General features: G+C 42.7%; 1 protein-coding gene across 1 annotated transcript in view; it reads right to left on the bottom strand.

The window, feature by feature from the left end:
• Positions 1–5,479: 5,479 nt before the first annotated feature.
• RIC1 (RIC1 homolog, RAB6A GEF complex partner 1) overlaps positions 5,480–15,207 on the bottom strand; it is a 182,928-nt gene continuing 173,200 nt past the window's right edge. Inside the window, exons 18-26 of the mRNA XM_007946326.2 lie at positions 14,194–14,310; positions 13,040–13,768; positions 11,379–11,537; positions 11,157–11,293; positions 9,108–9,394; positions 7,906–8,097; positions 7,115–7,292; positions 6,798–6,986; positions 5,480–5,768 (exon numbers count right to left, since the gene is read on the bottom strand). Coding sequence (XP_007944517.1) covers positions 5,480–5,768; positions 6,798–6,986; positions 7,115–7,292; positions 7,906–8,097; positions 9,108–9,394; positions 11,157–11,293; positions 11,379–11,537; positions 13,040–13,768; positions 14,194–14,310 — 2,277 coding nt within the window. The remainder of the gene's footprint in view (positions 5,769–6,797; positions 6,987–7,114; positions 7,293–7,905; positions 8,098–9,107; positions 9,395–11,156; positions 11,294–11,378; positions 11,538–13,039; positions 13,769–14,193; positions 14,311–15,207) is intronic.

Genomic DNA, 15,207 nt, shown 5'->3' on the forward strand with positions numbered 1-15,207 from the left:
TGGTGGGTTTGAACCGCCAGCCTTCTGGTTAGCAGTCAAGTGCCTTAGGCACTACACTACCAGAGCTCCTAGTGATCCTGCCTTGGAAACCCAAGGAGGGGTCTCCATGAGTCAGACCCAGTGAATTAAGTTTTTTTTTGAGTTGAGGGCGGAAATGCAAATTCTCAGCAAGGTGTCGAATCGGAATGAACTAGTTGAAAGCCCTGTTTTCAATAAATGGATGCCTACATGTAAAAGAATGAAGTTACACCCTTACCTCGTACCATATACAAAAACTCAAAATAGGTTAAAAACTCAAGAGCTAAAACAGGGGAAAAAAAAAAAACCAAACCAGACATAAATCATTTTAACCTTGGATTAGGCAATGATTTCTTAGATATGACACCAAAAGCATAAAACTTCAAAAGAAAAAAAAGATAAATTGAGCTTTATCAAAATAAAAATGCATCAAAGAAAGGGTAACGAAGTGAAGAGAATCTACAGAACAGTAGAAAATATTTGGTAAATCTGTATCTGATAGGGATTTAATATCTAGAATATCACGAACTACAAGATAACAAAAGAACAACCCAATCAAAAATGGGGCAAGGGAAATGAATAGACATTTCATCAAAGAGGATATACAAATAGCCAAAAAGCACATGAAAAGAGATGTAACATCCTTAGACATAAGGGAATTTAGAATGAAAACCCATGACAAAATAGCAGTTCACCTTCAGTAGAATGGCTATGACCAAAGAAAACAAAGTAACGTGTTGGTGAAGATGTGGAGAAACTGGAATCCCCGTCCTTTGCTGGTGGGAAAACAGTTTGGCTGTTCCTCAAAAAGTTAAAAATAGACATACCATATGACCCAGCAATCCCAATCCTAGGTAGATACCCAAAAGAAATGAAAGCAGGAATGCAAACAGAAACTTGTATACCAAAGTTTGTGGGAGGCAACAAACAACACAAGCCTGTGTTGTTCATAGGCAAAAGGTGGAAACATCTTAAATGTTGACCAACAGATGAATGGATATACAAAGTGTGGTATATACAGCCCCAAAAAACAAACCCACTACTGTTGTGTTGATTCTGACTTGGCGACCCAATGGGGGACAGTAGAACTGCAGACTGTGGTATCTTTCTCCTGCGGAGTGGTGGTGGGTTCGAACTGCCAGTCTTTCTGTGCTCAATCACTGTGCCACCGGGGTTCCTTGGTATATAATACAATGACTATTACTGAACCATGAAGAGAAATGAAGTTCTGATACATGCTGCAACATTGAAAACATGCTGAGTAAAATGTCAGTGACAAAAGGGAAATGGGGAGTCTTCTTAGAGGGCACTGAATTTCTGCTAAGGGTGGTGGACTAGTCTAGAATAGGACAATGGTGATGAATGCACATGAAAGCTGCAAGGTGTGGAGCCCTTTTGCAGTGAATGATTGGGCCTTTTGGTTTTGGTCTGAGAAGAGGGAGGACCACACCTGAGGCCAATGAGTGGGGCCTAATGACTAAGCAGTCCCCTGGGGACCCAGTTCCAAGAAAGCCTCAGGTCTGTGGTGAGGTCAACAAAAGCCTGGGAAGCCACAGCCAGCCTCAAGGGAGCTTCCAGGGCTCAAGGGACCTTTTGGCTATGTAGGAGGGGTTAAGCTCATCTTCTGGGGACTGGGAAGCCCTGTGTTGAAGAAATACCCCACCCCACCCCGAAACATTTGTCTCAGGGTGGAGAGACATCAGCTTAGGAGATGAGAGACTATAAATGCATCACAAGGACTGTTGTTATGTGCTGTCGAGTCGGACCCGACTCATAACGACCCCTCCTTCCTTGGCTGTCCGAGGTGACACCACTACGGAAGTAGACTGCCCAACCTTCCTCCCGAGGAGTGGCTGGGTGGGTTTGAACCACAAGCCTTCTGGTTAGCAGTCAGTGGTTAGGCACTATGCTACCAGAGCTCCTTCACAAGGACTAGCCACAGAAACACTGGAAACCCTGGACCTGGTAAAAAGGCAGCAGAGGTCAGGAAAAGCATTGCCACTGATTATGTAAAAGGTATATCGGAACATGTTTTGTTACATGTATTTGTATCACAATAAAACAAAAAAATTATGCAAAGTGAAAGAAGCCAGATATAAAAGGCCACCAGATGGACATTTATATCAAGTGTCCAGCATAGGCAAATATAGACAAACACAAAGTAGACTGGTAGTTGCCAGGGGCCGCAGGGAGGGAATGGGGAGTGACTGCTGACAGGGGGTTTCTACTCAGGAGGTGAAATGACAATATTGTGAATATATTAACCACTGAAAGCTATGCTTTTTAAAAGGGTGGATTTTGTGGCATATGAGTTATCTCAATTCTTTTCATGTTCTATTTTGCTTTATTTCAAAGAACACCATTGAAGAACATGAGTTTTACAGGAATCATGATGTTATATAAGGTCCATGAGCTAGGGACCAATGAATGTGTGTGGTAGCAGTAGATACTGTTGGGTGTCCCAACACCCACACTCCTGTAGGAACTGATTCTTTCCCCTCACCCCATAACCTGACCACTGAGGATCACCTGTGTATGAAGAGTGTAACCCAGCTGGTGATGGATGACAGGGAAGGGCCCAGCCCTAAGTTGGCTAATGCAGCTCAGTCGCTGGAGCACCTAGAGTTGACTGGGACAAAGATCTAGTCTCTGTTGGTAACAGGACTGCAATCTGTAAAACATGGGAGCTCTCTGGAGCTAAGTCACAGTCACTTTAGAGAGCAGTAGTAGTTTATTCATGAAATAATGTGTTCATGCAGTATGTGTACTTTGGACAAAATAGGAAAATATGAAAGTCAGTCATCTTTAATTCCCACATAGAGATGCTGTCTGGTCTCCTCTACCTGTCCACAAACTTGTTCGCAGGTAAAGATCATATGCCTGCATAATTTTACATCATTTCCATTTTCTTATATGAATGTTGCCCTTTCGTCTCAATCTTCTGTTGTTAGGCACTTAGGGAAGTGGTCAACTCTTGAAGTGTCTATTCTAGATAATAACTGCACATTAAGTAAAAATTTAAAATCTTTCTCAATTTCTAGCTATTTAATAAGGAAAATTCTAACAGATGGAATTATAAAATGAAAAAATGTGTTTTTTGATACATACACTTTTTGCTGTCAACTCAGATGATGAATAAACGAAACTTCATGTAATGGTTTTATTTCCCTTACACATATATATTCAGCAAGAAAAAAAATTTCATTACAGAAGCAGCAGCAACTTTAATTACATGCAAAAGTTGAATCTACCCCCAAATGACTTCTTGTTTTGGTATCAGCAAATAATTTAAATGTAGTTAGTAAATTTCAAATATACCAAGTATTTAAATTCATTAGCTAAAATTATGGCTTGTTTAAACAGTTGGTATATGAACCAAACAACAAGGCAAAGTGAAAATTTGAATTAAAAAAAATTATATAAACATTATCAGAAAGGACTTCGTATAACCTTGCCAAATTTTTCTGTGAGGCTACCTATTTCTATTAGTTGAAGAACAAAACAAATGTATTTTATAGAAGAAAAGATTCATTCACAGCCTAAACCACAGTTAATTAATTTTTTGGGGCCCTGTTTTCAACAGCATGAGATGAACCTAGCAGCACAGTGTTTTATTTAGGATTATTTGAAAAGATCACAACTGTGTGCAATGGTAAATCATTTTTATTGACTGAACATTCAAACCAAACAAGTTATGCTGGTTCTTCTCCCTAAATGGACTAGGACAGGAGAAGAGAGTTCTACTAGGCTTTTTGCTGGGTTGTATGTACTCACATGGGGAACACTGTTTTCTAGCTTAAGATTCAGGAAAAGGTGGTTTGGAAACAGACTTAAATAAAAGTAGCACCAGAAGGACCAGGTACCAACAATCACATATTCCACCCACTCAGGGATTTTATGTGAAATTATTGCACTTGTAATGTAAAAAGGAAAATGGTAGTAAATTACCAAATGCAATTTGAAGTACAGTTTGATGAATTCTGAACTAAGGATTTCAAAATGGTTTTGAGTTTCCCTTCAAAAGAAGCCTGGCTCAAAAACGACATCGAGGCATTTACTTTAAAAAGCAAGGACAGAACCACGTTCTATTTCTAAATTGTAATTGCACTATGAGAAAAGAGGCTGTTTTACACAGTGGTACGAATTTGGTCCACATCAAATACATCGTTATTATAAAAATAAGCTTGTTTTTGTAAAAAATAACATTGCATTCTTTTGTTCAAATTGCACAGTACAAACACGCTATCTAAATTAATACTGTTGTAATTAGAATTACAGTGAATATGTAAGTTCAGTCTGAAGCAATTAAGGAATATGCAGTTATGTTTCCATAATGTATGAAAACTAAAATATAAGCCATATCTAGAAATACATAAAATAGCTTAAAAGTTACAATGAAGAACACTGTTTACATACTAATTTTCAATAGCTGTGATAATAGAGGATTCAGCAGTCTATTTACATAAAAGCCCATTTTAGTCCATTTACAAAAGCAATAAATAAGAAACTACATTAATTTGCACAAAACCGGTTTCATTTCATGATCAGTATGACCATTTCTATTACTTTACAGCCAAGCCAATAAACTGTCCTCCTTTATGAAGACCATTCATACGCGGAAAGAAGAGCAAGCCCTACATTTATTCCAACAGTGAGTAACTGTAGCCATGCAGAATCCAGCGTAACATTTTAAAATTATATTACAAGCCCTACAAACATGAACAGAGCCTCTGAGTGTATTTACACAAGAGTATTCACATAAAGATATACTTCTTTGATACAAAATTGTCTAGTGGTATCTAATAGTGTAATTGGTGAGAACCCCCTCAGAGACCTCTGCCCACACTGATCCAGCAGTAGCCAAGCTTGCCCAGACAGACACATGATCTCCTGGGTCAGGGGTTTCCATCAGTCCAAGACTGGGGTTTAACAGGCCAGAGGCCAAGGTCTCCACCATGCTGGCTGGCACACAGCACACCCAGGCAGGCCTCTGGCAAGGGGGACCCATTGGGAAGTCCAGTGGTGTCCAAGGGAGCAGACAGGTAGCTCACATCCCTGAGGAGCTACAGCGAGCACCTTAGCATTTATTTAAAAAAAGCAATCTGGGCATACCAGAAGTCAGGCAAGGCTGAAGGAGGTTTATAAAGTAAGTTCATCTGAGGCCACATGATCCCAATGGTTTCAGGGCTACCAACCTTTGAGAATAAAACCAAAATATTCTCATGTACATCTCTAAATATTACCACTTTCCACTGCATCTTAAAAAATCTTTTGTATGAAAGCTGATTTATTTGATATCACATTTTTATGGAGTCAAATGGGTTTCTTGGAGAGAGTTAAAATCTAGGAATCTCTAAGCAGTGTCTGAGCAGAGTTCTCTCCCCTGTAAACCACCACTAGGTCAGTGTCTGGAGTGTCTGCTGCTACTCAACACTGCCCATAGAGAGGGTGCCCCCTGCTGTCAGGACACAGAACAGTCGAAAGTCCCATCTGGGAAAGTCTCCTCCTCTTCCGCTCTGGTGGTGGCCTCCTCCTTTCGGCTGCCCACGGTGCTGCCCCCGGCCTCCCCTGGGGGCATGATGCTGTGGCCTGCAGGACCTCTACTCTCCTCTGCCCTTGGGCTTGTCTGTTCTAGGTTCTTACCCACCAAGACTGGCTGGAAAGCTTCGGGCTGGACCTGATCTTCTGTCATCTCACTGAGCTTCTGCAGTTGTGGCTTAATGATGTTTAAAAATGGCTTATATCCAGGGCTAGGCAGAAGAAAAAAGAAATAAGCTCTCTGCCAGGATCTAAAAGACTCCAGAGAGTGTGGTGATACACTCCTAAACACGGGTCCCCTGAGGTCAGTGCTAGAACTGGGGGAGGGGAGGCCTCTTGGTGGCTGGGCAACGCAGCGCTGCACAGAGCACAGCTTGATTTCTGAGTACACTGGCACACAGATGGACATTCTTCTGATTCGTCTGTTTTACAATTAACTTTTCTATCCTAAAATCAAAGGAACAATAGTATTTTAAAACTAAAAGAGACCTTCAGAGGACATCTAACCTCAATTCATTGAAGTAAATGGCTTCAAGACCTTAGAGATAGAGCTAGAATCCAAGCCATTTAACCCTATCTATGATTTTTTACTTAGAACTTGGTGGTAATTGCCACAGAATGTTAAATTCACACAAGCCTTACATTTTTCTCCCTATTTTCAAGCAGGCATGTTTAGGTTATGACCTTCACTGCCCCTGAACTACAAATCTCAAGCTGCAGTCTAACACTGAGCAGCTCCATGGAGATGTGCTCCAGCTCTGACTGGGTCAGGCTGAGTGTGGAGAAATTCTCATCCACCACCGTCCAGTCCCCATCCACCATGGAGCTGCTCTCAGTCAAGTCTGTGGCTGAACCAATACTGCATTCATCACCTGAGGAGGAATTGCCAAAAGCTATAAACCAGCTCCATGTAGAGAATATGCTTTCTTTTATTTAAAAAAAAAAAAACAACAACACTGAGATCACGTGTCCTCCATCAATCTGAAGTCAGTAGCGTAAGTTCATTCACAGGGAAATTAGAAAGCAGTAGTACAGGTATACTCAAGATGGATATTACCCTTCTAAATTGACATACAGGGGTTACTAAAGAGAATGGGTTTGGAAATGAATGTATGGAACCATTTTTACTTCTGCCAACATAAAAACCTGCAATTTATGAAGCCTAACTAAGCCTCATGTGAAAGGACAGGACTCTGCTGCACAGGACAGCCAGGAAGCATGTGGCAGGAAGCAGCACTTACCAGTCTGTGGAGGCCCATCTGTCCACAGCACGCAGCCCCATCTTTATGTTCTGTAACATCTCTCCATCCACCTCTGACGACTGAATAATAACCAAAGTCTGGTTGATGATTGAGGATTCTCTGAGAATCAGGCCGATGACAATGCACCAGTCCAGACACCCAGCCTCCATGAAAATGTGCAGCAGATACCTACCGAAGAGCAGAAACAAAAGGATCTACCCTCAGAAGGATCTAGAAGTCTACAGAGGAAGGGCACTGCTTATCAGCAAAGGGGCCCCAGGGCTCTCTGCATGAATCCTGGCAGCTGAGAAACTCACCGAAGCTGGACCTGAGACTTATGAGGCCCTTTACTCGCCAGCTCCATGGAGATGTGCTCCAGCTCTGACTGGGTCAGGCTGAGTGTGGAGAAATTCTCATCCACCATTGTCCAGTCCCCATCCACCATGGAGCTGCTCTCTGTCAAGTCTGTGGCTGAACCAATACTGCATTCATCACCTGAGGAGGAATCACCAAAAGCTATAAACAAGCTCCATGTAGAGAATATGCTTTCTTTATTAAAAAAAAAAAAAAAAAAAAAAATCACTAGAGTGCTAACCAGACATGATCTACAGGATGTGCCTTCTGATGGATGGCAAAGGCTCTGCGCAGGTATTGCCTCTGCACCTTTTCTGCCATGGCCAACCCCAATCACATGGTTTTTTGAGAATAAGCATCAGCATGCTATTTTTGAATGACTACTGTCTCTAGCTAAGTCAAGGGCCAATAGTTTCTCTTTGCTTTTGAATGTTTTCTTTTCCCACAGCATGGACATATGAAATCAAATATCTTACAAAGAAACACCACAGGAAGAAGGCAGCCAATGGAAAGGAGGGTGCTCCCACACAGTGGTCAGGGTATCACTCCTACGTGAAAGAAGTATGTCAATCGTCAGGCAAGGCCAACATGCCCTTGTTCTAGTAACTGTCTGCCTCTCTAGCACAGTGATGGGTAATCCTTAAGAACACACCTTGAAAGAAAAGAATGAAGTCCTGTCTCAGAAGTGCTACTGCATGCACATAAACTTTCTTCCAAAGGCTAAAGAAAAGCTAAGGCTGCAAATGGCATTTACCTTTATTGAACAGAGGTGACAGGAAGGCGTCTTGTGTTTGTGCTCCATAGGATGAGGCCGAGTCTATCTCATGATGACTGGGGCCGAGGTTGCCAAGCCAGCTCTGACTTCGTTGGACATTAGAGATGGCAGTATCCATCTCAAGGTTTAAAAAAGGACCAGCTGATTGAGACTTTAATAGCTGCTCTCCTACTGTAGGGGAGGTCCAAAACCAAATGACAAAGTCAAAAATGAGGAGAGAAAATTCAAAATGCCATTTCCAATTCAATTCTTTCAGCGTCTCACCACACAAGGCTGACAGTTCAAAGCTGCATTAAAGTATGCATCCATAAAGTAGGGAGAAGAGATAGCAACAAAACCTTCTGACCAGATACTAAGTTGTTGTTGTTGTTATGTACCGTTGAGTCACACCTGACTTCATAGTGACCCCTCCTTGGGTTTCCGAGGCAGTATCACTACGGAAGTAGATTGCCCCATCTTCCTTCCGAGGAGTGGCTGGTGGGTTTGAACCACCAGCCTTCTGGTTAGCAGTCAAGTGCCTTAGCCACTATGCTACCATAACTCCCAGTCATCTATCGTATCTTACTAAAACTAGGCAAAACCTGTTGATCTTCTAAGTATTTACCTTGGTTTTTAAGATGACAGGAGGTTTTCAAGTGCCATACTAAAAGGTTTTTGTTTACATTTTCATAAATAGTATTAATTAGAGCAATCTTCTGAAAACAACCTGAACTATAAAACATTCTTTTCTCTTTCAAAAGAATATGTAGTTTCACTTTGTCCTCTGCCAATCTCATAAAGATGCATTGTTACTGTTAACTTGGGATGATTCCTGCCAGGTAAGTAAGTCACAATTTAACTGATTTTGAGGCCTATGGCTAACTAACTGGTTCCAAGATTCAGTAATCTAAGGGTAGCAGCTTTTATATTCAGCCAGTTCACAACTAGGTGATAATCTGAGAAAAGGGGCTGGATTTATGAGTTAGACTTTGCAATTATAAGATTTAGAGACATAGGTTCTACTCTATGTTACATCTTTGGTCAAATGGTGAACGTGAAACTGATGTATTAAAAATTGGTATCGGTTCACTCCCATGTTTGGAATGAAAAGACTTCCTAGAATATCAACTAATAGCAAAATGTCTAAATACTTGGAGTAAAATACAATTCTCCTTTTACCACTGACATGACTTCTGTATTACCTGTTCGGTACTTTCCATTCTTGAAGGGAGAACTGAGAGAAGGGGCTGGGATGATGGGCAGTGGCCACAGGAAATCTTTGTGGAGTCTCTTCAGGGCTATCACAAAGTTGTCTACCCGGGCGGCCCGGGTCCGTTCCTTGCATAGCCAACTAATCAGTTCAAAGCCCAGCTGGGCGGCAAAGCAGCCGAGGTCCTTGAGCCGCACTTCTTCCAGGAGGCGCCGAGCATGTCTCCAGAGCATCATGTCAATGTACATGTTCTCGGCAGAATCACTATCTCTGCTCCATCTAGAGGGGAGCACAGAAAGCTGCAGGACTCTCTCCTGAAGGACTTCACATGTTGTATACTATAGCATTGACAGAGCTGACAAGGAGGCAAAAGATCAAGACCTAATTCTGATTCAAGAGGATAAAAACCAGGCATAACCCTGTGTAAACTGCACCCTGATGAACACCACCTGGAGCACAGAGCCTCGCTAAGCCAATCTGTAGAATGAGTGTCTGGCAAACAATGTCAGACCCAGGGAGAGGGTGGTGACTGGCTGAAGGAAAGAAAAGGAGCAAATAACTTGTATTTGAAAAGAGGGAAGGAAATCAGATCCAAGAAACTAAAGGCAGAGAAGCAAAGTGAAATGGAACCTCGATGTGAATTACGTAGATCCATTACAATAAAACAGCCTTTGAAATCAGTATCTTGACTAACTGCAGTCTATCGTCCTTTCCTCAGACAAGTTGAGATGTAAGCGCACACTGCATACCTCTGGATGAGGGGCAGGAGAGGGCAGTGACCAGAACTTGTTCTGGAGCAGGACTGCCTGTCTCTGTACATGTCTCTTTACCTGCTTGCTGTACGTAACAACAGCATATACCCTCAGACAGAGGTGATAAAGATGAAATGAGCTAATACATGTAAATGGTTAGAGCAATGCTGGTACATGAGAGCTCAGTAAGTAGTTACCAAGGTTTTAGCTCAGGGTGTGGTGGAGGGGCTACTGTTCTTCTGTTTATCGGCAATTGTGCCTAGCCGATTACAAGCCATATAAAAGCATCTTACTTGTATATGGTTTATGATTTTGTGTGTGTATGTATGTGTTTTGGGTGAGCAGTGGTGGCAGAGGTGGTAGGAGAGGAGGGTCAATGGCCAGTAAGAGAGAAAGCAGTGACACATCAAATTAAAAAGTGTTGAACAAGCTCTGTATTCCAGGAACTGCAGTGAGAGCACAAACAAAACGGTAAAAAAGGACAAGGACCTGTAACAATGCAGGCAAGAATACAAGGACCTCATAAGCCAGAGGAAATTCTCACCAACGTTATCATGTTCAGCTTGAGTTAGGCCGCCCCGCAGGGGACAGAAAGGAGCTCTGGTGGTACATGCAAAGCATTTGACTACAAACCAAAGAAGGCTGATGGTTCAAACCCACCAGCCACTCCGCAGAAGGAAGATGGGAAAATCTACTTCCATTAAGATGTATTGCCTCAGAAACCCAATGGGGGTCACCATGAGTCAGAATCAACTTGATGGCAAAGAGGTTTTTTTTTCCAGGGGATAGAACCCACCTATGTGGCTGGAGGTTTTGGTTTCCAGGATAAGCTTCCTTTTGGCTCTCCCCATGTTTAATGACTCCTCCCATCAAAGGAGGCACAGGATTCCCAAATGCATATGCACAAAAGTTGTTTTTTGTCATAAGGCATATTTGGACAGAAGAGTAAAACTACTGTACCCTGAAGAAGGCTTTTGGATTAACTGCAGGTTTATAATCTTCCTTTTTATTCTAATCCTACTTTCAGAAGTAATTTAAAATTAGTAGCTTTTAGAACAAATACACCAAGCCATATTCTACTGCCCATGGCAAAACCTATATAAAGAAGACAGACGTGAACTTTGGAAGAGGGAAACAGGGAAACTTTCTGTGTGGTTTCTATGCCTTTTGGGAATGAAAAAAGGAACTGCCAATTGGATCATTGTTTCCATAACAGCTAGCTTTACAATGCCATGAAATGCAGTGTGTCTTAGAATGCTCAAACAGCAGCAATGGAGCTATTCTTTTACCTTTTAACAGAAGGACCAGTCGGCATACTGAGTGTTTTCTGTAAGCTGAATTTACTTGCAGGCACATTTTCTGCTGACTGGGATAAACTGATGCTTCGATTCCTGAAGAACTCAAATCCACCAGTTGAACTGGGTTCCTGTGATCACAAACAACATGCAGTACAGTTAGAGATGCCATGGAAGTGCATGGCCCAGAGATGCTGTACAGTTTGTGCAACCAACCTGAGCTGTGGGTGTGGATGGAGGAGTCTCCGATTCTCCAGAGCCAATGGCTTTAAGAAACCGAATCATGTGTCGGCAGAGGCCCCATTTGCCTTGTTCCAGCGCTGTGTTGAACAGCAGTGTGGCATGCTGCCTACTTACGGCTGGGACTTCCATATTCTACAAAAACAACCAAAGACAACAGCATTCCTTTTAGACTGCTCATGACTAGGAACAAAATGAGCAATTCTACAGTCAACTAAAGTAGGAACCAGCAGCTACAACACTGCAGGAGTTAGTAAGACCAGCAGTGAGATTAAAAGGAGCATTAAAAAGCTACCTTGCATGGTGAAATGAGGCAAGCGCTCTGCTAGTGTAATGGAGACTGTGAGTGATGGAACTCCCACTACATACCAGATATCATGTTATGTACCTTACATTATTTCATGTAATTCTCACAACGACTGCAAGATAGGAATGTTATCCAGATGATGAAACTGAGGTTAAGTAAATTGTTGAAGATTAGCAGAAAAGCATGAGTATAAATCTAGGTCTGTCTGATTTATTAAAAAAAAGCTGAAGTTCTGTCTCTTGGAGGAGAGGTTCCTGAGGATGCAACCAAAAGATCCTTGCTTTTTGCACTGAGGAAAAGAACTGCTGCTACGTGTCCAGCATCCTCCATAACTCTCTCCTAAGTCTAGTCTTACTGTCTGTGCTGGGCTTCATGGGAGGTGCCACACAGGCACATTTAATCATATCTACTATCTGATTGACAGTACACAGCAATTTAGGAAATATGCTAGAGAAAAAGCCTCCGTTGGTAAAGAGATCCCTGAAAGTCAAGGTAGGAACCTAAAATACAACAGCTGAATTTATTGAGATCTATTTCTATATTCTTGTGGCTTTTCTTTAAGGCTAAATCATCAGAATCTTCATGCTATCCAGCCTCTGGCTGAATATCTCTGCTGGGTTTCAGTCAGTTCCCATGAAAAAAAAAAGCCGATAGGAAATTTGCTTCAGGCAGTTTTTAAACTGTGTGGTCAATCACGTTTATGAACGGCTTCTTATATCAAAGTAAACAATTTTGCAGTAATTAGAAAGAACCATTAAGTGTAGCTTATCAAATCCTTATCAGATTGACAGAAACAACAAATGATCAAGCCCTTCTGTCAAATATACAATGAAATTATCACGAGTCTCAAAGAACCATGATTTTGAGGGAAGCTATGTGCTCATGAGGGTCACCCCCATGGCAGACTTGAGTCTTTTCCTCTTGCTCTGAGGAGCCTGAGAAGGTGCTCTGTTGTGACACCTGCTCTCCCTAGAGCCTCACAGCAATTCCACACCACACCAAAACATCTAGTGCTGGGGAGTGTGTGTTGGGGGGAGCTCAGACAAACCTGCTAATAGGCAAAGCAATGCTTTTCTTCCCACTCTGGCTCATTCATCTGTTTTAGGCCCATCAAGGGCAAAGAAGGTCAAAACCCCCAGCAATATTACTTTATGACATTCAAAGAAACCTTCCACCAACACTGGACAAGCCTGGGAAAGCAGGCCATACCCACTGACAGAAAATCTGACTATATTTGCTTCTTATACCCAATCACAGTGCCAACACAGGACACTTCTTTTTCTAAGTTTTAAGCTCATTAGTTCTTGCTCTTCTCTAAGACAGTTGCTACCTGTAAGATAATAAGATAAGAAGCAGCTGTGTCCAAATCCTGAGCCATCAGACATTCCTCAAACAAATCCTTAGGGTTTCCTACAGCTGCAAAAAGGTAGTTCCACAGGGCATACTCGGTCTTCCTGGCACAGTGGACGACTGTCTGCAGGAAGAGGGGGAATTCGGTGATGAACTTAGCCACTGTGGGAAGCAGAGGGTCGGGAATGGGCTCCCGTGAGGTAGCTTCTTCCTCCAGCACTTCGTGCAGCATGAGCTCTAGCACGTGCGGGAAGTAAGGGAGCGTAGCGCAGGACTGGGCCAGCAGCAGGGCCTGCTCTCCGAGGTTCCGGACCAGGAGCTGGCGCAGAATGTGGTGGAGGTAGATCTGCGAGGTTCTCTCCACGACACAAAAGGGGAAGAGCCCCTCTAGCTGCTCCCGAGCACTGCTTCGAGCACACAGAGAGTCGTAGAGCAAAGTGTCATTGACGGCACCCAGGACCAATGCATCTTCAAACAGAACAGCCAGGGGGTAAATGTTGATGTGGAAAGGCAGCATGATCCGCTGGGACAAGAAGGAATGAGGCTTGCGGTGATCCCGAGGGAAGAGTGGAAGCCAGACCTTCATGCCTGAGCCACCGCAGCTCAGCCACAGGGCCTCCAGCAGGTGGCGCTTTTGCTTGTTTGCTCGACATGTAGTCCAGACATTCTCCACAGACTGGGCCAGGACAACAGGAGGGCAGAAGGGCAGCTGGGGACGCAGAGACAAGAACCAGGTCATTGAGTCTTTCAGAATGTGAGCACAGCAGTTTTTCAGTAAAAGCAAGGGGATCTATGTAGAATTAGAGGCAGTAACAGGACCCTGTTTTTCAAAGTACATAAATTTAAATCTTAAAAACAAACAATCCATCCCACCAATCTAGCTTTATTTTCCATTAGAATTGACAAATACTGATGCTGAAGCAGTTCTATCTGGAGTAGGAACATATTATTACCATTTTTAGGTCTTTACTCTTCACCCTTTAACTGAGTCAGTCTAATTTCCAGAGGCTTAAGACTAATTTTATGTATGTTCGTAGTCTGAATCACAAAACAACACTCTCTTGTTAAGTTCTTTTACTGCTTCATCCCAACACCCTGCTTTCCCAGCACTGTGAATGATCTACACTGACTCACCAGTTTCCTCTGGCTGGGGTTGCTCTCCTTCTCTCGGATCTGGGGGCCAGACCTGTCCCTCTGCATCATGATGAGCTGCCCTGCAAGATTGAGCATAATGCTCTCTGCATCACGAGCCTGAAAACAGAAGAAATTCCATTTAGCCTTGTTTATAGGTACCTTGCTAGTATTCACCTCTTAGTCCATGAGGTTTATGGACTGTTACTGATCACAGTTATTGAGGGTGTACTGGTATAGGCATTCTACGAAGGTCTGTGGGAATACAAGGAGCTTTCTGACGAGGGTGGAACAATGCAATTAAAAATAAGGCACGCAAATATAAAATTAAGGGCAGAATTGAATTACGCTGGAAAATCATGAGGACTTCAGAAGTTCATAAAAATAAGAGAGCACTAAAAGCTGGCACAGCTAGGGAAGGCCTAAAAGATGAGCTAGGCTGTGCAGGATAAGGAAGCCAGAGATGGGTGGAAGGGAAAGGGCTGGTGGCTCAGGTGCAGAAAGCAGGTGCAGGAAGACATGGGGATGGGATAGAATAGTTCTACTGGGACAGTGACACTAATCTGGTTAGTCTAGGCATGGTATGAGAACAGTTAGGTTTTCTGTCAGGTATTTGTCAGGATCAGATATTCAAGAAGGGCCTGTAAAGCAAGGGAAGAGAACAGTAGGCAGTAAGCCACTACTTTTGGTTCCTGAATAAGGGAGTTATTTAAAAAATCCAAGTTATTCAGGATGGATTACCGGGGAGAGGCAACCTCCTGGCTATTTTAAGTAATACTTCAGAAATGAAAGAAACTGTCTTTTTTATTATGGAAATTTTTAATCAAGTAACAAAATAGAGAAGGCTAATATAATTTCCGGGAGCTCTGGTAGCATAGTGGCTAAAGCACTTGACTGCTAACCAGAAAGCTGGTGGTTCAAACCCACCAGCCAATCCTCGGAAGGAAGGTTGGGCAATCCTACTTCCGTAGTGATACTGCCTCGGAAACCCAAGGAGGGGTCGCTATGAGTCGGGGC

The sequence above is a fragment of the Orycteropus afer genome, unplaced genomic scaffold (assembly GCF_000298275.1).
Source record: "Orycteropus afer afer isolate SDZICR_OR568_19922 unplaced genomic scaffold, OryAfe1.0 scaffold00156, whole genome shotgun sequence".
NCBI lineage: Eukaryota > Metazoa > Chordata > Mammalia > Tubulidentata > Orycteropodidae > Orycteropus > Orycteropus afer.